Here is a 27035-nt window from a genome sequence, read left to right on the forward strand (position 1 = left end):
TCTCGATCGTAGAGTGGATATCTGAATTTTGTAGGGCTTGTAGATGACTCAGACTCACTGGAGCTGGGGAGGGAAGTATTTATTTTCCCCATTTCTCCAAAGGAGCTCATCTATCAATACTCCTTACAAAGTTGGTTATTTCACAGCTTGCTGGAGCAACACAAGAAAACTGAGGGCTGCCTCTCATTTTAGTGTTAAGTGCTGAACACAGACAATGCCAATGGTTTTGTGAAGATAGAAGGAACGTACAGCCACTGCAAAGCAAATTGGAATGAACATAACCAGCAGTGATGCATGTTAAGTATTTTCTGAAAGGACAGGAATAACTTTAAGACTAAGTAATTAGAAGTCAGTTGGCACAACTCCCACTTCACCCCTTTTTTCCATTCTCATCTTATTTGTAATAGGATAACTGACTGGCTTAACAAAAAGCACTACCCACCCATCTATCGATGCACTTTTTTTTCATTCTCTCAAATACAGACAGAGCAGCTGGTGACTCTTTGGATTCTCTTTATTGTCACAATCACTGGAAACGCCATTGTACTCTTCTCTACCTGGAGGAGGAAGAGGAAATCCCGAATGACCTTCTTCGTTAAACAGTTGGCAATCACAGGTAGTGTTTGGGAGGGCAAAGGGCATCTGAACTGCACAGGAATCAATATTAAAATGACAAATAGGAAAATGCAAGTTGAGTGGTGAAGAGTTCAGTTGCTACCTCATGTCCAGCTGCAGCTTCCCATAAGACAGATGGATGGCTTAGGGCTTGGCCTGCCTCTGATCTAAAAAAATGTTGTTAGATATAGCAGTGTCTGTGTCAGATGCAGCAGCTGCAACTCCTTGGTTTCACAGAATCTTATCTTCCAGTCTGATTTTGCCAGAAGTTATGTCCCTATCTATTGTCACGGAACTGTTTAAATTAAACTCATTTAAGATGAATCTTTTTGTTTTTCTACTAAAGTCCTTTCTAAAGTACTTCATAACTGAATTGCTCCATAACTTACACTCTTACATTGAAGAGTGGAAAACACTTCATGTTTTCTGGTTTAACCAAACAAAGAGATATGAAAATGTAAATGTGGAAGAGGAATGCATTTGGTTAATTTTTTTGAACGAAGAAAAGATTCTGATCCAAGAACTTTGTAGTTTTTACGCAAAGTGGAAAACATACAGAAACATGGTTTGTAAAAATGTCAATATTTCAGCAGCTGGGAATGGAAACAAGCATAAGCAGCACATTGTTTCTCTGTGGCCTTGAATGGACAAAATTTGTGGAGTTTTAATTTTCCCAAGGGAAAATAAATACTGTTTCTGTAACAATGTTCTGCTACTAATCCCTGCTTACAAGACAGCTGTGTTGTACTGTTTGTGTATATAGGATGTATTTATATACTTTCAGTTGCTTTTTTGTAAGATAGGGTGGAACTTACAGTACTTTTCCACTAAAGAGCTATTTAATGTGTCACTTCCCAGAAATATTGCATCCTCCTTTGATGTCTGTGGTATCTCTATTTAAACTGGAAAAGCAAAGGACTACACTCCCCAGTTTGCAACATGCAATCTTTGCAAGTAAATGAACTCCTGCTCATGGTCTCAACCATGATCGCCCAGGAGCTTGTCTTGTTTGAAGAACTGCTCTCATTTGAAACAGTTAGACTAAAGTGTGCAAAGTGATGCAAAGGGACTGGCCCGTAACTACGCGTGGTGGAAGTATTATTGCAAGTTAAGAAGGTGAAGGTTTGCAGTGGCACCTCTTCTGAAGTGCTGATGGCTGGTTTTCATATTTGCCTGTGAGTCATCTGTAATAAATGGCTTTGCTTCGTGTTGCATTTGTGAATTTCATGTCACTTCCTTCCTATGCCAGTGGTATGTTCCATCAGGTAAGGCATGTTGGTGCAGCCTCACAGCACAGTTCAAGAGCATCAATCACCGATCAAGCATTACAGCATTTACAGAAGTTTCAAAATAGGAAGATTCTGCTCAAAGAGTTCCCAATCCCAGATGAATATGGAGAAGATGGTAAAATGTGGGCAGTCAAGAAGTAGTGTGGGCGAGAAGAAAAATGACAACTGAGCCCCAGATGGATGCTGTCCATTTTTTACCTACCGTCATCAGCAAGCACAGTAGAGGGGCAACCATCATGAGATGGGCTTTGTAAGAGAGAATGGTGGAAAAATTACACTGTGGGCACATCTGGTGCAGAGGGCACAAAGGCCTCTTGTCTATAGGTAATACATGCAGTAGTGTGGTACTAGAAGATAGGTCCTAATAGGAAGAACTCAATTAAACACCAAATGGTCCTAGGAAGAAAACGGCTGTATTTACTGCAGTGTAGAAAGAACCAGCATAAGGACACAAGTGTCCAGGTCGAAGGAATAAAGCAAAAAGAAAACAGAAGTGTCTGGATCAAGTTGTGTCAGGGCAATTCTAGTTCACATGAGCTGTACTAGCAGGAGGCTACTGCTACTGTGTTGGGTAAGGGACTTGTGAGAGTTTTGCCATTTTGAACTCATAGGAAAGGCTGACTTTTTTACTGGAATGGAGGTAGATGGAGAGCTATTCACTAGAGGTTCAAATACTGTCTACATGAAGGGAGGGAAAGGCATTGTAAATGTAGTTTTGAAGGAACTGGAAGGATCAGTGGCAAAGACAAAAAGGCAAATATTCCATTAGATGTGGGCTGCAAATAGTGCTATGCAGCTGATGTTACTGTATTGACTGAAGTCCACATATTCCACTTGCCGATTCTTCTGACCTCCCCTAAAATTACCCCTGACTTTTAAAATTAGAACTTCAAATGCCTGAGTTCAACAGTTTATTCAATTTTGTATTACAGACACTCACATAGAAATCTCACTTGACATTCACATCTGCAATGTTAAAAGAAGTAACACCAGCTTGAAAAGCAAGGCTTATTTCAAGCAATGTTGACTTCTTTTTTGTGATGCAGGCGTCAGAACTCTAATTTATCTTCCTGCACCAAGAGTTCCTGTCAGTAATTTGGCACAAAGAAATGACTTAATTCCTGAAATGGAGCCATCTCACTTTCTTATCTTCAATAATATTAATAAGAACAAAGCAAGCTGGCAACAGTCATCATCTTTTCAAAACAAGTTATGAGGTAGACACAGAACATTATGAAAACACTGGCTTGTCATATTGCTTTGACATGCCAGGCATATTTAAATCCTGCCAACTAAAGCCTAATCTCCTGGCGAACAGTTTCTGCTTAGTCAATATTAACTACTTTCCTCTATTTTGAGATTCTTAAAATATTTATTATTTCTAACCCCAGTAGCAGAGACAAGAATAATGGATATAGTTTTATCAATGGTAGGCATTTCGAAGCCATTTAAAAACTTTTTGTCTATTGATCTGTGGCTTGACAGTTGAGTAGTGTTCTCAGTTCTCATGTCTTACCATTAATGTAGTCCCAAAATGAAATGAAAATACAGCCATTGTGTTAGAATAAACAAGGTACTCAACAAAAATTGTACATAATACATGAATAGGAAACGAGCATTGTTGCCAAACCAGATGCAGGAGAGAAGTAACAAACTGATTAAGGCTTCTTGCAACACCGACAGAATTCAGTGGTTCAACCCACTCAGCAAATTCAGAGATAAGACTCGTGCTGATCCCTTACTGCTCCATAATTCAATGTAGTGCTCAAGGGTGCAGGGAACTGTAGGAATGTGAGTAATCCCTTCAAATTCAATGTGCTTAAAGATGTTGCAGAAGCCTGGATTCAGAATATTTCATATCAAATATATACCTATACAATGCCTGTGTCAGTACTGTGTTTAAGTCCATGTTTAGTTCATGCATAAATCTCTTTGAAATTATCTGAGAATTAAGCACTAGGACAACAGCTAAGAGTTAACAGCTGAGTTGAACAATGGTACTAATCACTCAGTATAAGCTAATTTAACAAAGAGAAATATTGTAATGTTTGCCTTGTGTTCAGTTTGCTTTCAGACATGTTAGGTTTTTTGTAAAATTGTTTTTCTTAGGAACAAACTTGTCTGTGAATATTGAAACTAAAGCTAAGTTTCCTACATATTTCTGTCTCCAAGGCAATTTATTCTTTCAGAAAGTATAAGCTCTGAAGATTACCTGTGAGGAGGGTATTTATAAGCACTTTTTTTGAAATAGATTTCTTCTGAGTTTAGCTCAAGTTATGCTCATGGCATAAGTATAATCTCTCCTGGCAGGAAACCTCCCACATCTGCTCCTACCTGATGCTGTTTCACATAACTTGCAGTCTTAGTGTCTTTAAGATTTTTGATTCTGACTGAATTTACCGAGTGGTTCAAGATCAAACAGTGGGTCTGACAGATAAGTGAGCTCACAGGTTCTATATCACACTGCAAATTTTCAAGTGAAATATGGTTGTTTTCATTTAATATGGTTTGTCCACACATTCACATCCATTTAGATCACTTTACTCAACTCTGCCAAATGAAGATCTTCTTAACTCTGCTCTTAAAACACAAAAGCAGTGGACATGAACATATATAAAACACAATTTTTGTTTGAGAAACACTGAACAAGAAATGTCTTTTTATTGGCTAAAAAGTTCATTCAGTAAAAACTGTTATTATCTGACCAATTCTAAACCAAATTGGACAATACATTAAAAAATATCTGCTGAAAAGTATTTTACTTCACATTATTCTTCATCCAACTTCAACTACAATTGACAGAGGAAGGCATTTAAATTCCTTTTAGTGAACAAAAGTGCATAGTTTATTGAGCTTTTTTTATCCAATATTAACATCTGGAAAATTGGAGCTGGAAATATCATGACCATTAGCTCTGTGAATTCCTTTCTATTCCACCACTTAGCAAAAATCATTACCCTAAGAATAATGTTAAATTTTGTTCGTAGTTAGGGATAGAAATACATGAGGGCGCTTTACTACATGCCCAATTTCAAGCCATAGGCTGACAGACTTGATTGGAAATACATGCTTAATTAGGTATTGCTGTGACTATAATGAAAAAAGAAAATGAAAAGAACGTCAGCTAATTTCTATGGTAGCTTACATATAAACAGAAAAACAGAAGACAACCTGTAAAAGTATTTAGCTACAGTTTAAATTGTCACATAAATACCAAATCCTAAGGGATTACTTGAAAATGTCATTAAAAAGACAGAAAGTATTTTTAAAAGTGTCTCTTTATATCACTGCCACCTTATTCCATTGCTCCTGAAAAGCTGAATCATAGGAAGTCCTTTAGCAGCTGTACTCATTTAGTTCAGTGTTTAGTAAAAAGTCAATATACTGAAAACTTGCTACAGTTTTTGTGAGCAAATAGGTGGATATGACCCTTTGTCCTGTTCCCTGTCACTTGGGAGAAGAGGCCATCTCTCTCCTCTCCACAACCTCCTTTCAGGTAGTTGTAGAGAGCAACGAGGTCTCCCCTCAGCCTCCTCTTCTCCAGGCTAAACAACCCCAGTTCCCTCAGGTGCTCCTCATAAGACTTGTTCTCCAGCCCCCTCACCAGCTTTGTTGCTCTTCTCTGGACACCCTCCAGAGCCTCAGTATCCTTCTTGGTGTGAGGGGCCCATAAAATGGCTGAAGCCAGAGTCTGCCAACTAATCTGCTAGTTAAGCGCAATACATAGGTGCATCAAACTTTACTACTACAACAGATGACCGTGAATAAACACATTAGAAGTTGTTCTTACTTCCTTCTTTTTTAATTGAATTTTTCTACACCAAAACCACTACAGCACTACCCGATTTAATGGCCTGTGCTTGTCCTTCAATTTATTTCTTTCTTGTCTATTTGACTTGAAGGGATGAAGATGATTTGTTACTCCCTGATCTGTACAAAAATTTAATATAATAATGCCATTACCAAAATTAACATGTAGAACAATATTAACAGATAATTGTCTCTGTTCCAGCTTTTCATCTGGAAGATGGTACTTGTAATATTTCTCCACTTCAGAGAAATCATACATAGGAATTTATCAGTTTTACAAGTACCTTAGACATCACAGTGATTATGAACATTGGAAGTTAATTGCGTAAGTCCTTTAGCAGCTAACTCAGCAAGTCATCTTAATGGAGGTAGATTGTTAGCAGCCTAAGAGGCCATTGAGTTCCCAGCTATACTGGAAAACTTACACCTTGCCAGCTGGTCTTGGCTGAAACTTGTCATCTGATTTACGTGAATGTCTACCCAAGACACAGAAACTTAATGCAGAATACTGAACTGAAATAGAGTTTATTTCAGCTATTCACAGAAATCTGTGGCTTTCTCCCCTTTCCACACCTCTACTTTCTGCTAATTTTGGGGAAAAAAAATGAAATCTGAGGAAAGGGAAGAGGCATCTGTATCCCACCTGCAGAAAAAAAGCTTGGAGAAAGTTGCAGTTGTACTGCAGCGTTCTTTGATAAAACTGAAAGAATGTCTGCATTTCTTATATTCATTATATACTAACACCTCTTAAAAGTGTGATTAATTATGGTGAAGAAAGGATCTCTGCTAATGGATCATCTATGTTCTACACTACGTGTTCCCATATCTACTGAAAATGATATGTCAAAATTAGGAAGGAAGAGTGTAATTTGTTAATGTTCCCTCGGGCACAGACACTGAAATTTGCCAGAGTACTTAATGATATCTTAATCCCCCAATTTTGGAAGCAGCCTGATTCCCAAACACCTAGGTGAAAGTCCAAAAACTCTGCATCTGAGTGTACACACAGCTTGAAAAATGGGGGAAGAAATAGATTATATCCAACTTTCCTCTGCAGGCTAGAGAAATTATAGCGTTTAGTTCTACCGTTCATTTTGTGTTCACAGAATAAATGAGAATCAATTTATCAAGGGCAAAATTGGTCTTCAGGAGTAAGCACAGCAGTATTAACATTACTTATTCAGTGCATCCTATGAAACTACTTTGAGTTCTCCAGGAGAACTGGGAGCGAATAAGAAAATTCATTGCATGGAGGCATTAGTTTAATCATTTTCTATCCTGATTCTTCCAAGAGGACTAATTCAGTAACTGGAAAACAACATGGGATTTACTTTAAGTTAGGTGTGTATTAGTGCACTCTCCAAAATACCGAGACATAATACAGGATAAGGAAAATGTGGTCACTGCCTACAGTATCTCATGGTAGCAAGTGGCAAACCAGACTGGATATCCATTGCCATTTCTGGCAATTTAGTTCCACTCATTGCTGGTCTCCACTTGGACATTGATCCATTGATCACAGCACTTTGAATGTGACCATCCAGCCAATTCTGTATTCACCGAGAGGTCCACCCATCAAATCCATGCCTCTCCAATTTAGAGGCCAATATGTTATGCAAGGCAGTGTCAAATGCTTTACACAAGTCCAGGTGAGCTCTCCAAATCTGCTACTGGAAGCAAGAATGGTCATCTGCTTTAAAACCCCGTAATGACTGTCATTTACACAGCTTACTTTAATCTTATAAATGCAGGAACAAGATGTCCTTGATTCATGGTTTGTAATCCCAAATCACAACTCACTAGGCAGACATCGTTAAACCAGCATTTTTCAGCCTGTTCTTTCTGAGTGGTGGTCTTCAGATCCCTTACAGACCGCAAACAAACACTCAGCAGCATAGCTTCAAGTATGAGATCCCCACAGGTAAGGCGAACACATAAATACTGTCCTAAATTTTTATGAGAGGGGACATTTTGTGTATTCATCATCCGTAGGTGCTCAGAGTGGGATTTTCAAAGTGCCTTGTGATATAAACTATATCCCCTCTGCAACTGCAAAACAGCAGACACGCTCTCCTATCTTGCCAATAGTTCCAGTATCAATTTCCGTATAGGACATGGTGATGTGCTTTTTTGTACAGGACCACACAGGACCCTGAGAATTTAGCAACAACAATGAAATGCTCCCATTTCATCAGTCACTGTAACACTCTTAAACCAGAGAAGTCTTTTTTAACTTATAGTTTGTGGAGCCATAACTTATTCTCAGTAGAGGTGTGGATTCCTGTACAAACAATTTGAGTCTCTCTTTATATAACTTTTAGGATTTAATAGGCTTTAGTCCACACATTCCCCTGTTTCTAAAGCAGAAAAGAACTAGCTCCAGTACATCTACATACATTAAATATAACACACAATGATTAATCCTTTGTACTGTACATGCACGTTTGAAATTACAAGCAAGCACCAGACTTCCTAAGTCACCTTTGAATGCCATCCCTAAGGCTTGTGCCTCTGGACACTCCCACAATAGGAATAATATTATTAGTGGAATATTTTGTGACAATCCTATCTTCCAAAATTCACACCAGGTTATATATTTTTAAATTAAGATGAAATCAATTGGTCTATTTGCTTTTCCTCTGTTATAAGTAATTTCTGAGGGGATTAAAAAATGATGAATGGACCTTAGATGCTCCATCTTTATACAAAGGCACCATCTTCTCCTTTAAACAGGCAAAGGCAACCTAAACTTGTTTCCACTTCTCCTCTTATACATTTCCACATAGGAGATCCACATTTACCCTTTCTATTATTTTAAAAGCAGCTGTCATTTTTTCCAATTTTTGAATACAAATGATTTACCTGACTAGAATTCTGTGTGACTAAAATGAAAGCATTTCCTTTCAGACAGTTTTTGCTAGCAGCCTTCTTCCTCCTTTCACCTTCAATGTCATTTCTCTAACCCTGTGCGGAGACCTGCACTGTGCAGCTAAATTACTGTGCCATCACAGCTCTGCTGATAATAGTAGGACTGTGTGGAGATTACAAAGGTTTTCCTGGCCAACTACAGCACTTGAGGGCCATAAAGACAAAAATGAAATCTGGTCTGGGTGTGTATGCTAGAGTGACCATGTGGTAGTTGAAAGAAACAGCAAAAAGGACAATGTGAGTCTAATCTTAGCAATTTTTCTAATTAGTCTAGTGAAATGTGAAACAGGCAAATTATCTTCAGACGCTTCTTTCTTTTATAGGTAGGCAGTTGCGTTCTTTGGTGACAAACTGCGTCACCAAAGGGGTTTATGACCTTCACCTGAGGGAGTTTCAGTTATTCAGGGCCTTCTACCTTTTGCTTTATACAGCACCATTATTAGTAGGGAGGGTAGAAGGAAAATGCTCTGTTACCTTCTTGCTGTGTGTGTAGAAGGAAGTCTAAAGAAAGCATGCAGCCCAACAACAGTTCTGGGAAGCAGAATAGGACGTAACTATCACAGAGATAATTGGATTAAGTTTCATGACTGCGTTCTTGCATGCTGGTATTCATTTTAGGTATTATTCATGTCATCTATTTTTGACACCTCACTATGTAAGATATGTGACATATAGGTATATAAGATACATATGTAAGATAATGACTCTCCCTGTGCTCCATGTATAGCAAATAGAGGAAAACACTGAGTTGCTTTGAATTTCACTGGCTTGTGTAGAAGGATTCAATTCCTAATTTAAATCCCTAAATTGACTGTATAAATCCCTCTTGTGTTTGTACAACACCAAATACGTGAGGATTACTATTTGTCTTTGACAGCTAAGAACCTAATCTTCCACCATTTCAATCATACCTCAGAAGGCTCTGACTCAAAACCCACCTGCAAATACAAAGTTTTGCAGAGAAGATATTTCTCAGCACTTACTTATTTATTTACTTTTAAGAGTAGAAAGGCATATCAAAAGGCTACCTGACAGAAAACCCATGATTATTTCTTTTGCATTTAGTTCTGTTTCTAAACGGCCATCTGGAATTTGTTCAAATTTTCTGGGCTCTGCCCAAAAGACCACTTATTCAAGCGAGTCTGGAAAGAAGTTGTAGCTTAAATGACCAATGATATTCCAGACCTTTGCAGTAACCCTTCAGCTGAATCATTAACCTTAAAGGTGAACCTTTGCTATGCAGATAACTGCCATGCCCCACTGCGTTTGTAGAAAGAACAACCTGAAATTACCGAAGGATGCATATAGATACGGATGCATTTTAGCAGCTCATTCTGTTTCTGCACCTATATAATATACTTATACACACACAAAAGAAAAAAAAGCTTCGTCTGTGTTAAACTGAGATGAGTAAACTCCATAGCGAAATCTCTGAAATTCAAAAGAAACTAGCAGGTAAGTCATGTATTTTTCCACTCCTACTAATTTAAGCAAACAGTGGCAAGAAAGAGGGAAGTCTGAAGACCTGCTTAACGAGAACAGGAATAGGATGGAAATTACATCTGGACAACCCATTTTGCTTCAAAGTCAGACTTTTTGCTACTTATTAAGGAACAGAGATAATAGACCTGAAAAGCAGCACTAGTTGGTTGATCACCCCAGTTTCTTAGACTGAGAGGTTACTGGTAATGAACAGAAGCAATTCTTCTTGCAAGATGTTTCTACTTTGATTGTAAGATAATAAAGGAGAATAATAGACAAAATATTACCTGAACACAACAGAAGTCTGCAGATTAGAAGTGGGAAATAAGAGGTTTTCAGCATGAGGAAACAGTTTGCTTTGAAGACACAGGAACCTAAAGAAGCTTGACAAAAAATGTTTATTTCCTAAAAAAACAATGAAAAAAAGCAATCAGTATTTTATGTGTGTGTATGTGTGAAGAAATGATGGTGACAGCAAAAATCAAAGCCCATCCACTGGCTGAGCCAGGACAGCTTTTTTATCTACTGGGGTTTTAGTGTAACCCTAAATATAGAAATGAGTAGTACACCTCTACATTTTAAAATAGTGGTGTTCTATGGATGGTGTCTTGAGTGAAAGAACTGGTTTGTATCCATTTTCACTTTCCAGCTCACATAGGCAGGGAGGAAATCCAAAAACTGATGGCACATGGAGACAGACAGAGATTGTATAAGCACTGTTTTTCTAATGTGTTATGCAATTGCTGAAGTTACTGCTATGTTACTACTAAGACCAGAAACAAATTTAAGGTATATTAAATATGGTAATTTTATACTGCTTGTTAGGAAAGCGTTTTTCCAGTGATTTCTGATAAGACAACTGAAATATAAGAAATGTAATTTCCTGCTCAATCTTCATTTCTGTTTTAATGAAACATGTAAGATATATAAAAATGATAGTGACATTCTCTCTTAAAGTCTTTACTCAAGAACTGCAAGCCTATGGACCTTTGCTCATGGAAGCTGGTATTAGAGCCCCTCTAAAAGGGCTGAAGAGCAAAATGGCTTTTCCTGTCAGCCTTATGATGGGATCCAGTGCCATTGTTTCTGAGGCCAGCATTTTACATAACACAGGAAAACGGACGGTCTTTAAATGTTTTGTTCATTCCTCTAAAAATAGGATACTGTGTCACCTCTTCCACCTTTCATTAACAGAATCAATTTAAATTTGGGTTCCTGGATTTCCTGAACAGAAGCATATGTGGGCACGCAACAAGTCTGACACATTTTATATCCTGGGTTTGTTAGATGCCACAACCCATTTGGAGTAAGCCTCACAGTACCGGCTGCATGGGACCCATGAAAACTGTACTACAGCACTGATCCTCTCATGCAGTGTATGAATTTTCCGTCTCTGATCATCTTCTCTGATGAGTTTTTACAGCATTCTGTTACTCACACTCCCTATCAAAGAAGTATCTTTGTGTCAAAGAGTTATTAGTGGCAAATCCCATTGCTCTAAGTCAGAAAACCTTATGAAATTTTAATACATATAAGACAAGATAGCGATAAAACTACCCACTTGATATCTTTGCTTTTCAAAGGCATCTAATCTAATATTAATGTCAGCCACATCAGTTGCACATCAACCTACTTTCTCTGAAGGGTCCTCTCATAATATTATGCTGCAAAATCTTACAAACACAACAAAATCAAACACTGAAACTTCTTAAACAAACAAATCAGTAGTGAGTCCTGTAGCTTTGCAACCTGGCTGTAAATTAGGAGTGTCTCTAAGTTTCCCTGCATGGGGATGCTAGGACTTGCAGCTTGGCAAGTGAACTGGAACAACACACTGTTTTGCACCCTTCTGGCTTTTCTCAAAAGAACTTATTGTATCTCCTACACCAAAAACTTGTTCAAACCGAAGTTTTGAGTTATGTGTGCATGTAACACTTCAGATAACAGGGATCTGATCATAGAGTGGATGAGTCAGAGGTTCAATCTTGGCTATCATCTTCTCACGCCTTGGAGCAAAGAGGTTGTTGATTAAAATGAGCATGAAAGAGTCTCGCACTGTGTCTTCGGTGGGAGAGTGTGAGTGTATGCTTGAGATAGTACGGATTTTCTGTCAGCAATAACATTAAAAACATGTATTTCACTCTGAAGCTAGCTTACTGTAAATACACACCATCTCCAAAGGCATGTAGCGTGGTGCAGCTATCTTGCTTAAAATTAAATTTCAGATCATTGCCTATTATCTTCTTCTGGGTATGGTGGAAACATGAAGTCCAACACTGAAAATAACTTTTAAGTGCACTTTCTGGGATGAACACTCACTCCCCTATGTAGACCAAACATATCAAATTATCAAGAATCAATATTTAAGAGCTGGGAGAGAAGGATGGGAAAGGGAGTAGTGGAGAGTGGGAAAAGAAAGCAGTACAGTTTATTCACTATGAAAGGGAAAGTATATTCCACTAATACACCAAAAAGGAAAAAAAAAAATCCTCTTTCCTTCTATAGCCTTCATAGCCCTCCCAGAGCCCCAGTTTTTGGGGCAGACTCACATTAGCAGGTGAGCCAGAGCACCTTCACAGAACTGCGCATCTTCAGAGCCTGTGTAGTTTGGGAGGAGGACACTCACTGGTACCAGGGAAATGCTTCAGCATGGTCTGAGAAGGTTGCTTCTGTAGAGGAGATCAGAGATGACTCCAGGAAGAATGTATGTGCCACTTGCCAGTCATTAAGCTACCCAGCAAACCACACCCAGACACCCGTCTTCTTGAACTGGAGGGAAAATCGGAGTAAAACCAAACCAATGACTGGCAGGAGAGCACAAGCTGTCAACTGGAAAGCCACATCACTAACTCTAACAGAGCCCATCTCAATATATTGCAATGCATTAGAAGTATTAAAGCACTTCAGCTTGCATAGCTTAGAAGTTAGGAGCACAAAGGGCATTTTCCTTTTAATAACTTTTTTATGAGCTGCCTGAGTGGTTTGCAAGCAGTTCAATATCCACTGCTGCATACCATTACTGCTGTATTTTCTAGAAGTCTGCTTGGGAAACACAAGAAAGAAAATGACTGTGATCAAAGTGAAATTACAATACGCAATTGCATTTCTACAAATGCTCTACCCAGCCATTACAAAGAAACTGGAAAAAATTTGATTCAACAAGATCCATCAGAAAATCAAAGCAGTGCTTCCAAAACCATACCCTGTACACGTAGGCTTTTAAATAACTCTGAGCTTCACCTATGTGGTTTATAACGTCAATGTAAATTTAAAAGGATCTGGAAAAAGAAATGTTCTTGAGTTCCTTTATTGGACCTCTTTGTGTGTAGATAATGTCACAAACAAAATATTTTACTCTTTCTTGGGACTAATTTGATCTTCCTGAAATGTCACAAATTGTTGGGCTACCTACCCTTGCAAGATAGCGTTATGCGTCTGCATTTGTATCTGTAAGCCCTCTCTCGTTAGTATATCAAATACATTTTGAAATAAGTGCTTCACAGGTTAGGATTGTTTTCAGCAAACATTGTTTCCACAATGCATTTTTTATGCTTTGCATACAATGTTCTTGAAAAGACAGTGATCTTATAAATTCATCAGATTGCTGGATTTACACAGTCTGTGAATTACGTTATCTATTTCTCCTAAGAGGTTTCTAAAAATATTCACATCTCTTTTCAGTTCACTATTCATGGCTTCAGAAGTGAAGAAAGACACTTTGATCTGTATGTTTCCCACAGAGTTAATTTTTTGTTGAGAATCGTAAATAAATACAGAAGTTCATATTCGTTCACTATTTCAGAAGGCATCCAATTTCTGAAGAACTTTGCTAGGATGCTGACTGAGACGATGTGATAAAGGCACAAATAAATTGATTTTAGCTTTTAAATTTTAGCTTTTTACACTCATCAATCTCACTGAGGTACCTGCAGGGAAAATCAAATTTCTGGATATTCATCTCAGATATACCCAGACCTTTTAAGTCAAGAAGGGAAGCCAAGCATTTTGAAAAAAAAACTGATTTCGTTTATGATTTTAGCGTGCCGTGGTTTCAGTTTTGGTCTGGGACTGCAACCTTGACACAGATGCCTTGCTGGCTTAGCCCTTGAACCAAAAATCACATCTTATCCCAAGTCTCTTAACACTCTTGTTTCCATTTTAGCACAACTCCATGCAGGTTGCAGGGACTCTTTGTGCCCACATATCAGTCTAAATTGGAACTGCTTGGGACCCTAGGGAAGGAGGGTGCACATCCAGTGCTATCGGAGAGGTCTGACTTGGCTGCACCAACCTTTGAGGCATTAGGTCCATGTTGTGCCACAGCCCACAGACATGGTGTTGCAAACACACCTTTTATTTATATTAGTAATGTGCTTTGGGAAAAAACAGAGCAGCAACATCTCTAAGTCTGGCTAGCAAAACATTGGTTAATGTGTTTTCATAAATTTCTTCAAAACAACTCATTTATTGGCAAAGGCAGAATGCAAGAAGAACAGTTGATTTTATCTTCCTATCACGCTTGGTGCTCATGGTGTGGCACAGGGAAACATGAAGAGTGGGTGAAATCTGGGTTTTCTTTCGGGCCCCAGAGCAAAAGCAAGCATTAGGTTGGCTGGTACAATAACCTTTCCTGTGTCCTGGTGGCAGCCCTGAATATGCTTTGTAGATGCACTTGACAGCCAAAGGACTGAACTATGTGTTTTTTACACTGGCAACAGTCAGCTTTTGCTGTGTCAATTTATGACAATTTATAGGAAGGCTTAATTCATGTTTTGACAGCTGCAGAATTGTTCTGTGGTCCTGAAGGACTGATTATGGTTTCCCTACCTCCATTCTGTTTCAGACATTCAAATCCTAATGACAGTTCTGCTATGTTTGTTTCTGTTTTTAATGAAATGTGCTTGGAAGACAGAGCTGTGTAATCCTTTGGGTCCAACAGTTCAGCATGAAGGGGGAGAGTCGTTTTCTTTCTGAATTGCTTGGAAAACACATTGCCTCTATGTTATATCATTCTTGTTTGAATCCTTGCTGGAAGTACAGGTAGGATTGTAATCTGGCAGAAGGGACACTTATTTTATATCTACTATATGTGAGAATTTGACTTCTGTTGATAAATGAAGGTAGATGCGTGGAGTTTTCTACCTGGCTTCTTTGTGTGCTGGCAGTAAGTGTTGAGAGACAGCATTGCACAGGAACGATGCTGCCAGAAGTATGGCCGTAATGACTATGCTTTACTTGGAATCATTGTTTAGGATCTCATTAGCTTTTGTTAAAAGACTTGACTTTAAACTTTTGACAGGAGATGTACAAATACATCATTAACACCTTTTAGTCCATCATCTGTGTTGCAGTACTTCTAATTGCAATTGAATTAAATTATGCTGGAAAGAACCTCTGCATGCACTAAAGCCACTGAAACAAAAAGCTACATTAGGAAAGTAGGAATTTTTCTATTCTTTTGTTGCATATTAAAGCAGTGATATTTATTTACTATCCTGAGTTAGATTATCTTTGTGCCACCAACCACAGAACACTTTTTCTTTCTCTCATTTTTCCTAAGGGCCATAGGACAAAACACCCAGTATTTTCATGCAGTACTTCCTCACCTGCCTATCCGTACGACTCACGTTCACATGCTTCACAGGTTTTCTCTGGAGAGTCACTTCCTTTAACTCCACTGCCTAGCTGGTTACCAAATGCTTACAAAGGTTTAATAGGATTTATGGAATTCAGGTTAAAGATATCACATATGGCACTTCAGAGACTTAGTTGTTCTAGTAAGACAAAATGCTTAGAAGCCCATTGCAGCCAAGTTCAGCCAAATTATATGACTGTCCTCCAGACCATACATTACAAAATCTTCAACCTGTTCCAGCATTGCAATATATTTAATGGAAAGCAGCTCAGTATATGTGCTACCTTTTCCATGTGATGATTTTACAAGGCAATTCTCCAATGAATCTTAGCAGTATGTTTTTGTTCATGCTACCAGCAAACACCAGGGGACACAAAGCAGGTACAAAAATGGGAATGAATATTTTTCTACTGTTCTGTAATTGCAAGCCTACGGTTGAACAAAAATGGAGCTGCAGTATATCATATTACTGCTTGAACATCATGGGAATCTGGTTGACAGGTTGCTGCAAGGGAGGAAAGAAGGCTTTATTCTTACCGTTCCTACTTAGATTAAAGTATCTACATCAAAAAAATCTGAGCCTACTAAAACCAGATAGTAAGAAGGGCAGGTATTTTGCGACTTAAAGGACCCGAATGCCTGAATTACATCAACAGAAAATATTCCCAGGATAGTCCAAGTCTTTTAGATGAGAATAATCATGCAACTGCTGCTGTTACCAAGGTATGAATATGCAGTCCTTAAAATATTTGAGGTAAAGAGTTGCCAGAAAGGGTCAGTTAGGGGGGCTTGAGAGAAAATGAAAGAAAGTCTACACAAGGTGTTGGGAAAGGACTGAAAAAATGGACTTGTTCGGCACTTGTTTTTTCAGGAAAAATGCTAAAACCACAGGTACAATAAATTGCAATAAATTAAGAAGCAATGGATTATGAATGGCGTGATTTCTATGCCCTTTGAGGAGGCATGTGCTTGTTATCCAGTGTGTAGGGAAGACAAGCCAATCCATAGGAGCTTATCTTCTGTGTATGCAGTGAGTCTAGCCTCCCTCCCTATGCAGGATTTTTTTTTCTCCCACTGTTTTATTCTTTCTACCTGTTCTGCTTTGCCCAAAGGACAGTAGGGCAGTTAATGAGTTGCATTCTTTCCCTACAGTTAAATAATTTGGGCATGCATGAGTCATATGTTCATATACTTTAAGAAGCTTTATTCCCATTTCAAAATCTATGGCTGCAGGACTCAATAAACCAGGAATATTAACTATGGGTTTTGCAGGTTTGCTGTAAGTTGTGTAAACAGTTGCTGAAACTCTTTGTGTGCTCTTGACACTCCAGTGTGAAGCTATATTCAGCTGATTCTAGATGGTCTATTCAAAAGAGTTCTCTCTTTACACAGAATTTCCCACTGAGCAACTTCATACAAGAAAATAATATATGATCTAGTAGACCATGGTCTCATCTACACCTAAGTAACACAAGATAAGACGTGAGAACTTTGTCCTAACGTTCAGAATTATCACCAACTTCATCTGCCCCCATATACCCCCCCTAGGGAGAACTGCTGATTCCAAATCACAGTATCAGCAGAGGTCTGAAGAAAATGGGGTATTTGAATGGAAATAATTTGCCTTTACTTTCCTGATTGGTTTGTGATACATCCTGATTTTACAAGAAACAATTCTCCAATGAGTTTTTCACCTTTGCAGGAGGAACTGGTTTTCCTGAATGACTGAAACCATTGCTGGCATGCATGACAGGGTATTCTAAGCCAAGTCCTTCTCCTTGCTTGGCCTCCACTGCATTTGACGTGCCACTGATGTTCTAGTTCTCCTGCCCTGCTTTTGCAGGTGCCATGATCCCACCTGCAGCATTGCTGGTACAAGTCTAGCCACTGTGCCAGTCCAGTTGTATCCCCACAGCAAGAGCGGGGTGGGAAGGAGTGGTAGGAAGAGATTTATTAATATTAACAAAGGTGAATTAAATAAAACCTTAATGCCTTTCACAGTGGCAAGGCATGTTGAATTTCAGTTTCTAGGAGCCTGCTCTCCAGCTCTCTTTTAAGTGCTGTTTCTTATTAATGTGCAGTACATGCTTTTCTTGGCCCTTCATCTTTTAATCTGGATGAACTCTAGAGTAATGCTGGAGCCTCATTACCTCAGTCCTTAACACCTAGCCTAAGAGGGTCTGCCTTATCTCAGGAGCAGGGGGACCTCAGAGCAGAAATGCGAGAAATGCAATAAGTAAATAAAATGCTCACCCAGTGCAACAAATTTTCTTGTCAGTCCCAGAAGCCAGAAAAAAAAAGGCATCACTTCTGCCACTGAAAACAATCCACAAAGCTTTATCAGGGGGACTGAGCAGGTTTCCTCCTGAAAATTTTCAAATGGGTTTTGTTTCCTCCATTACATTTTGTGTTCTGCTCCAAGCTGCCAGGCCTGAAGAAGAAAACACACAAGAGCAGTGTAGTACACATTGTTTGTACACGTGGCAAACATGCTGCCTCCTGTGTGCTCCGGAGTAAGCAGAACAGAGTGTTTGTGGGTGTGCTTGCTGGTTTCCCACAGTTTACTGCACCCCAAATTTTGGCTTGTGCTTCTCCGTACTTTGCAAGGATTCCCTGACAGAGAGCTAGGATCCTTGCACCATCCAAGTGCAAATAGATCTGCTCTACGTCAGCCCTTTTAAAAATGTTAAATTCAGGGTAGGCAGGTTTATGGCAACCCCCGAGGGTGCCGGCCATCCCCTGCATTGTCCCTATCTCCAACATCATACTGGGATAGTCTGCAATGCAGGAGTAAGGGGCTACAACCACAAACTCAGATAAATGCACCAGCAGGGATTGCGAAGAGGGCAAATAGGCTGTCAAAGGGTGAAAGAGTGAGGGTAGCTCTTGCCTCTGGGCCCTTAGCACCTGTCCATGTCCCACATGCAGCCCTTGCTGCACTGCAGCCACGTGGAAAGGCACTGCACCAAGCTCCTGAGAGATCAGTGTTTTAAGAGCTAAAATGTAATTTTTAAAGGTATGTTCTAGGTATCTTGAAAATATCTTGTCTTATAGGTGCCCAGAGCAGATACACAACCTATTTCACCATCAGCTGGCAAATGAGAGCAGGGGAGTTGGTACTTTTTCAAGCTAGCATGGTCATAAAATTATTTCTAGTGCAGTGAATACTTGCAAAGTCATGTGTAGTGTTCTCAGTGGAAAGCACCGATAAAGGAAAGAATGGGAGTAAGGACATAATGAAATGAGCTGCAGAGGTGTCTGCAGGAGGTAGAGCAGCTTCTCCTCCTCTCTCTCCCATGTGCCTGTTCTTGAGCCAATCTTCTACTTGAAGAGCTTGAAGTACACTTAAATTTAAATGCTTGCACTCTCAGGTCTATAACAAAATCAGCTAGGGATTTTATTAACTTACACGGCAAGTTTGCAGCACTGACTCTCGTTAGTTGATAGCACATTAAGCATGATACGGAGTAGAAAAGGCAGAGTGGGGATGGCTGCCTCATCACTTCGGAAACCACAGACAGGACCTTATGGTAACGTAGTGTAACAGGCAGTGATTCCATTTTTGCTTTTAAGGGTCTATCACTGCACTGCAGGCAGATGTTAGTAAGCTGCTGCTTCTGATATTTCCAGAGGATGTGCTCTTTGGGAAGTGGTAGGTGATGGGCAAGCACATGGTGAGGTCCAAAAAAAAATGAGCCATGTGAAATGGCTCAGCCCTGAAAAGGAACTCATACTCCCTGTCTTGCCTTACAGAATGTTACTGCTGCTGCAGTGACTTGTGCAGCTTTGTGACATCAACAAAATGGAACAAAACATCCCTTGTTAAAATGGAATCACTCTGTAAGCGACATGAAAAGAGGGATGAAATTTCAGTAAGAGGCACAGCTTTGCCAAAAAGTCATGGATCACAAAATCCAACCTAATAGGACTGTTCTCATCAGGGGAAAAAATGATCAAACTGCAGCTGAGATGACGTGTGGAGCTTTTTAACTCACTGCAGTTTACCAGCAATCTGCTTTCCACTACTGACAGAAAAGACTTCCAGCATCTTTAGGGTTAGTGTGTTATGGGAAAAGTGGTGTCAGTACTAATAATCAAATGATAGATATATTTTCTTGCAGACTTAGTAGCACACATTTTTTTCTTAACCTGCTTAGTTGTAACAGAAGAAATATCCTGAAACTTCCACAAGGTACATCCCTTTTGCAATGCCATTAAGTCAATGAATTTCTATGAAGAGTTTAACTGGGACAGTTGTAACTTGTCTCTATTCCCATGCCAGATTGCTAATTACCTCCATTTGTTTTCTATAATGGACTTCTATCTCTGTGGATGTTTTTTTGCCATAAAAATTTGTCTCAGTCACAGCAACAGCAAGGCCACATTCAGATTTGCCTCTCCAATGGCAGTGCTTTCTTTCTTAACGTTTTTGTGCTCATCAGTCATAAGAGGCAGTGCCCACCACCCAACCTGCTCTAATCATCTCCTCGCCTGAGCAGTTCCTGTGCTCACAGAATCACACAATCACAGAATGGTAGGCGTTAGAAGGGGCACAAAATTTTGGATTAAATTGTTTTTTAGGGACCAGGACTTTCACAGGTTCTTTCAGTATCTGCCCTGTTTCCCAGCTATAGATGCTGTAGCACTATGTGCAGCATGTTCCAGTCTCCTCTAGGAACAAGAGCTTGCTCCTCGTCGGTCATTTTCTTGATCTTTATGATAAATGCTGTTTAAAAATGCTGCATTTTGAAATGCTGACATGTTTGTAAAAGCAGATAGTAGTTCTTCCTCTGAGGACTGCTTGAGACCATGGTGGCAATAGGGAGGAGGCAGCTGAGAAATTGCAGACCTGCCCAGTTCATGCAGCTTCAAGTTGTGCGCATCCCAACAGGCTGTTTTTCCTTTTCTTTGCACCTCAGGCAAATCCATCTTTCCTCTCGCCCTCTCTCTCTCTGCTTTTCCTTATTATTGAAGTCTCAATGAATTTTTCTTTTAAGTTAGTTTATATAAACCCCATCTCTCCTCAAAAGCAAACTGCTACCACTCCCACCACACTAGTAGTGTTGTCTTTTCTTCAGTAAGGAATCATTTTGTCTGCATCATTTTGTGAATATGTACTTGGCTTATGTTAAAAGTCACAAAATATCGCTTGCTGGTATTTTTGTTTTCTGTCAAAAGAGAATGTATGTCATTAATTGATTTTCTGCCTGTTTTTCTGAGGAATTAGGTGATTTTATAACTACGCAGTTGCCTAGCAATGCAAACACAGAACCATGGTACACATACCACTTCTTTGTTAAAAAAAAGAAAGAGTATTAAGTAAGCAGTGGCAATGACAAGCTCACACACAGTTACAAATGAAGGTTGATTAGCACTGTTTTCAGAAATTAGCTTGGTGCCATTTGGACCAGGAATATTCATCAGTGGATGAATATAAGCCTCTAATTTACAAGCCACTAACTTAGTGAAGAGCAGTGTCAATACCAGCAGTAACGAGGATACAGAGATTTAGAGTAATGCATCGGCTGTGTTGGTTTCCAATACCAGACATTTACTACTTAGGATACTAATGATGTAATCCAGTGATACAAAACAAGGTGTAGGTTGGCCAAAAGCAAACAGGGAACATGCGATCTGCTGAGATCACACTACTGAAAGTAGCTAACTTCTAAATGCTAACCTCCGTCACTGTGATTAAAATTGCATGACAAATCAGGATTTTCAACATCATGGCTATAATTGCATCTGAGACGCTATATGGATGAGGAGGATTTATCCAGCAGTGACTATAGCTCTGCTGGTAATTCATGATTTATCTCTCAGTTCTAGAGCACTGGTACCTTGGGGTGTTGTGTGAAAGGGGTTTGTAGGCCAAAGCAATGTTGTGAAGGTGTGGCAAAACATGATGTTTAATTATTGCAGCTGTGATGTGCAGTAAGACAACAGAGTAATGAGAAGCATTGTCTAAATCATGTACTTAAGGAACTGGAGGAAGAAAGACACAAAGTAAGAAATGGCCATGAGGAACATTCAGGGCACTAATCTGTGGAGCTTGCATGCATGCTTTGCACAAGGGTAATCAGTTTTCTGACTGACGAGTAAATAATAGATGTACAGCAGAAAACGATGCATAGAAACAACAAATTAAAGTGTATAGAGCAGGGAGCAGTAACACAAATTGCTTGTCATAATTTGTAAGCTTTCTGCATTTTTTCCTCCATGCTATCTGACCACCTTGAGAAGGTACAGTATTAATCTTGTGGCCCTGTGTAAAGTAATGGGTGTTTACATGACAGATCCTCTAAAGGTGTGCAGTTGGGTCAGATTAAGAGAGTTTGGTCCTTTGAAGAGATGGGTTGAGAAGCACTTTTTGCAGCAGACAATAGAAGAGCAAAGGAGTGAGAAAACTTGTTCTCATCCTTGGTAGGATCGAAAAGACAGGAGAGATTTTTTTTAAACCGGCAGAGTATGAGAATGTCATGTGGGAGAATGTTTCTATTGTTAAGGGGTATTGAGAAATCCAACTAATTTGGCCGACAGCTGGCTGCATCTGCTTTGGCACACACGTGTGTGTTGTGCTCAGGGGCGGGCACGCGCTTGGAGGAGTTTGTGCTAAGCCCTTCACAGCAATTCAGAAACTCAACACAAAGAGCTCTCAAAATGTACTGATGGGAGATAGGAGCTGAGGTTGACAGCACAAAGGAACTGTGAAGTTTGAACCTCGCTTAAAAGCCTCCACAGTCATCTGAAAAACTCATCCAAATACTTTCAAGGGAAAGACAGTTCTGAGATGTCACTGTAGCTTTCAAAGCACTTAAGGCTATAACTATATTGATAGGTGATGCTGTGCAGCGGGAACAGACCTCCAGCATGACAAAGACAGAGCTGATATCCACACCATGAATTTTAGAGGGGGTGAAGGGTGAAGTTTCATCTGTGCAAACTCCCCCATGTTTCTTCAGCCTGGGCACTGGCTGGCAACTGCATGGTGTGGGGTGCATGAGGGGCACCCCTGGAGGGCACCTCCAGGTCGAGCATCAGCTGAGGCAAAGGCTCATTCCCTTGTGTTTTGTCCATCATGTGGGCCAGTGGAATGGGGGCCATCCACAGGTTAGAATCGTGGTCCTGATACAAACTAAAAAGCTGATATGGGCATACACTGGAAGCGTGCTTCTGGACCTGCCCAAATTACTTATACCCAGGAGGCAGCTCCAAACTCAGCAAGCTGGAGACCATCAGCACACTGGACCATCTCTCACCTCACCTGCAGGATGCACCTCCAAAGCATTCTCCAAATGCCTTGGAAAGAAATGGCAAAATGGTGCTGAGAAGAGGGAAATGAGGAGACCGCTGACATGCCTTCCCTTCTCCCTCCCTCTAGAGAGCAATGAGAGCGTAGGATGGAAGGCAGCACCCATGCCTTCCTCCTCTCCTTTTTACCACCTACTTGAAAGATGCTCAGGCCATCAAAAGCTGGAAGATACCCTGAGGTGAAGTTCTATTGATGTGTATTATTTTGAACCAATGAATATTTCATTACTGGGGAGAGAGAGAATATAAATCCATAATTCAGGAGTAATGAAAGGGGAAAAGCTGCTTTCGAACCATTGCTGGATGATGCATTTCACTTTTTGAAACCCTTAAACTCTGTGGTTTCTTCAAAGACTACTATAATTATATATACCTACAGTCTTTTCCATAAAGTCTTAGAGCTACTATAGTCACCAGAGGAACAAAGATCCCTTGCCCTCATAGGGCTAAACAATGAATAACATTTAATGCAAAGTTTCAAACTATGATTTTCTCCTTCTTTGGGCAGGTGTGAGAGGAGAGAACACAGAAGTGCTGGCTGGAGGGGCCTTCTGGAGGTCATCTCTGATCCAGTCTCCCTCTGGAGGGAGGGGAAGAGAAAAGAGAGAGAAAACAAGATTGGGAGACACCAGGAGAGGAAAGAACAAACCAGAATTAATTGAATGATAAAATCATAAAGAGGGAGACAATATAGTTATATGCAACAGCAACGATATATCTGCTCTAATTCCACCTCAAACTGAGCCTTGAAGAAAAAGAGGGGATAAAAGATTGAAGAAAAAGAGGAGATAAAGAACCGTGGATGCAGAAAATTAATCCTAGGTTTCCAACGAAGCAAAACAAGTTGCTTCTTCTAGAGTATTAAGCTGAGATCTCAACTTCTAGCTAGGAATATCTGGAATATCTATAATTTCAAAACACTTATAAGAAACTCATTTTGCCAAATCCATACCTGCTTGCTTGGAAATACTAGTACAAATCATTTACTGCTCAAAAAAAAAAAAATGTCTGGAAATTGTTGAAGTATCTTGTTTCCAAATGCATACATTTCAAAACAAAACCTGATATGGGGGTTAGAATACCTTTATTACAGTAAACCTTAGTGATAGTTTTTGAATGAATCAGAGCATCCTGAGTTGGGAAATACCCAGAAGGATTATTGAGTCCAACTCCTATCCCTGCATAGGACAAGCCCAACATTCACACCATGTGTCTGAGAACATTGTCCAAATGCTTCTTGAATATTGTCAGGCCCAGCACCATGACTGCTTCCCTGGGTAGCCTGTTCCAGTGTTCCATCACCCTTTGGGTGAAAAACCTTTTCCTAATATCCAACCTAAACCTCCCCTGGCACATCTTCCTGCCACTCCCTTGTGTCCTATCATTTGTTGTCAGAGAGTAGAGATCAGCACCTGTGTAAAATGGTGACATAAAAATGAAACATTTTACCTCACCACTCTAATTTTTTTATACATGGATTGAAGATATTTCTTTGTATTACTTGGTTTTGTCATGACAAATCACACAAAATGTTTTCCCAGCCTGCTCTTTGCCCTTGTGGTAATCCATGTAAGAAGAGCAACATGCTGTGTTACTTGAAGCATCAGAAAACTGGATTGACACACGTTTTCTTCCATGTACACCACTTAAAACATTTATCCTGTCCTCCAAGGAGAGAATTTTTTTATTATCTTGGTTTTAAAGACAAAACTTAATATCGCCCATATGTACAACAGCAGTACTGGCTTCTACAATTCCTTTGTAAAACTTGCAGCACCATGAGTGCTCATTTGTTCAATAAGAAAGAAAATAAATGCTGGAATATCCCCTCAGATTTTCTAAAAAAAAAAAAAAAAAAAAGAGAGAGAGAAAAAAGATGACCTGAGGTGTATTTATTTTGGTGAATGCAAACTACAGGAGAAGTACAGGCATAAGTAGGTTAACTCTAAGCTGACAGGGCAGGGTTAGTCATTAAATAATAAAGTTTGTGAATAAAATCCTGACAAAAATTCCACTAACTTCAGCAGCATTTGATTTTCCCCCAGGTGCTTTCACAGGAAACTTATTTCCTTTTACAGTGAAATAAAAGACAAAGGAAAAAAGACATTATATATTTCAATATTTGGCACAGCTGGAATCAAACTGATACACTTACACAGTAACGTACACCTTCTCCAGTACTATATTTTATCCACACCTCATGGAAAACCTGGGGGCACTTAGCAGGTGGTGGTAAGCCTGGCGTGCTGCAGGATTGGCTTTAAATTAAAAGAAAATAAAACCACAAAACATTAAGTGTTTTCTGAGGTCTTCCCAGCTCCTCTATCATCTTTGACTGGTCAGTCAAGACTGGAGGAGCTGGTACATCCTGAAGGTCATACCTGTCTTTGTGGTTCACCTGCAGTTGTGTGTTTATTTCTTTTAATGCTTCTTCAGTTAATTTTTGTTGCAGATTCATTCACAGGACTCATAAACATAATGACGGACATCATTTGGCGCTACACTGGAGATTTCATGGCTCCTGATATCGTTTGCAGAATTGTTCGCTACTTCCAGGTATAGAAACCACTTGTTCCCCTGTATGCCCAAGCTCACATAACTTTGTGCCCCCACAGCAACAAACCCTGACAAAAGTGGTGTATAGACATTTTTGTAGCACGAGAAATGCTAAATGCTAAATGCTAAAAGTGTTCATTTAAATTAAAAACACTTTTATTTAAAGCATATTAAATATTTTAGATATTGTGAACAAGGTAAAGGAAAAAGATATGGGTGAAAACACAATTTTTTAAAATTTTTTTCAGTAAAAGTTTTCAAATATTCTTAGTTCAGTGACTCGCTGATGTCATTTTCTGCAATAAACAAGTCTCAACTGCTGCCTCATATACCTTCTGCCCCAGGTGGTCCTTCTATATGCCTCAACTTATGTCCTCGTGTCACTAAGCATAGACCGGTATCATGCCATAGTTTACCCAATGAAGTTCTTGCAAGGAGGTAGGAGAATTTCTGTGCTTTACTGTTGTTATGCATGTTATTGTATAGTTATTTTAGTTCCTAAATTCTTAACCTTGTTGCCATGAATTATTCATTCCTGCTGTAGCAACATTTGGACTCCGTAACAGTTTTCCAAATGGCAAAGGAGCTGTGGTCTCAAGATTTATTAGGTTGCACTTAGCCCTCAGCAGTATTTATAAGCATTGTGTTAGCAAAAAATGAAATGACATTTTAAAAGTATGGAGATTTTCATTATCTTCACACATTTTCAGAAGGTTATCGTGGACAAAAGCTATTCTTTGTGCAACCGTACAGACTCTAGGAGCTTCAACAGCTGTATTGTCTATTCATGCACACTAAAAATAACTTGGATAGAGAGCACAGTACTGAGAATTCGCACAAGAGTTTGATAAGAAGACTTCAAAAGCTATAGCATATAAGTTGCATTGTTTCTTATAATTTCTCCTATTTATTATTTTTGTAGCACTCAAATAAAGCTTGGCTGCTTAGCAGTACAGTTTAAAGAACATGATTTCTTTCCTACAGAGCCTGAAGTGGGATGTTAAGTGTGCTGCACTGAGTGAATAAATAGAAATAGCAGGTGGGGAGGAAGGGGAACGGTTACAATAACCATGAGTTCTGAGAGACGTGCTTTAATCAGACACAAATATCCTTATTGGTTTGGCATAATGATGGCTCTTGACAGACTTCTGTATTCAAGGGATCAGATTAATGGTCCTTTCTGGTCTTAAAAAACTATAGATCAATTGCAGCTCAGGCTGTGGTGCAGAGATTTACAGAACTTTGTCATTGGTGATGACACAGAGAAATTTTGAAACCAGTTCTGAGTTAACTTGTGGCAAATTTCTTTTCAAAATGAAACACTGATCCCCTAAAATCCTTTAATCAAGAAATAAATCAGTTGTTTCTCCTTAAGGATTTTTAAAATTATGTTTCCATGTAGCCTTGAA

The 27035-nt window shown here is 39.4% G+C and overlaps 1 protein-coding gene across 1 annotated transcript in view; it reads left to right on the plus strand.

The window, feature by feature from the left end:
• The window catches only part of NPSR1 (neuropeptide S receptor 1), a 60716-nt gene that overhangs the window by 13288 nt on the left and 20393 nt on the right, over nucleotides 1-27035 (plus strand). Inside the window, exons 2-4 of the mRNA XM_009567851.2 lie at nucleotides 484-616; nucleotides 25523-25626; nucleotides 25971-26064. Coding sequence (XP_009566146.2) covers nucleotides 484-616; nucleotides 25523-25626; nucleotides 25971-26064 — 331 coding nt within the window. The remainder of the gene's footprint in view (nucleotides 1-483; nucleotides 617-25522; nucleotides 25627-25970; nucleotides 26065-27035) is intronic.

This window comes from Cuculus canorus, chromosome 2 (genome assembly GCF_017976375.1).
Source record: "Cuculus canorus isolate bCucCan1 chromosome 2, bCucCan1.pri, whole genome shotgun sequence".
NCBI lineage: Eukaryota > Metazoa > Chordata > Aves > Cuculiformes > Cuculidae > Cuculus > Cuculus canorus.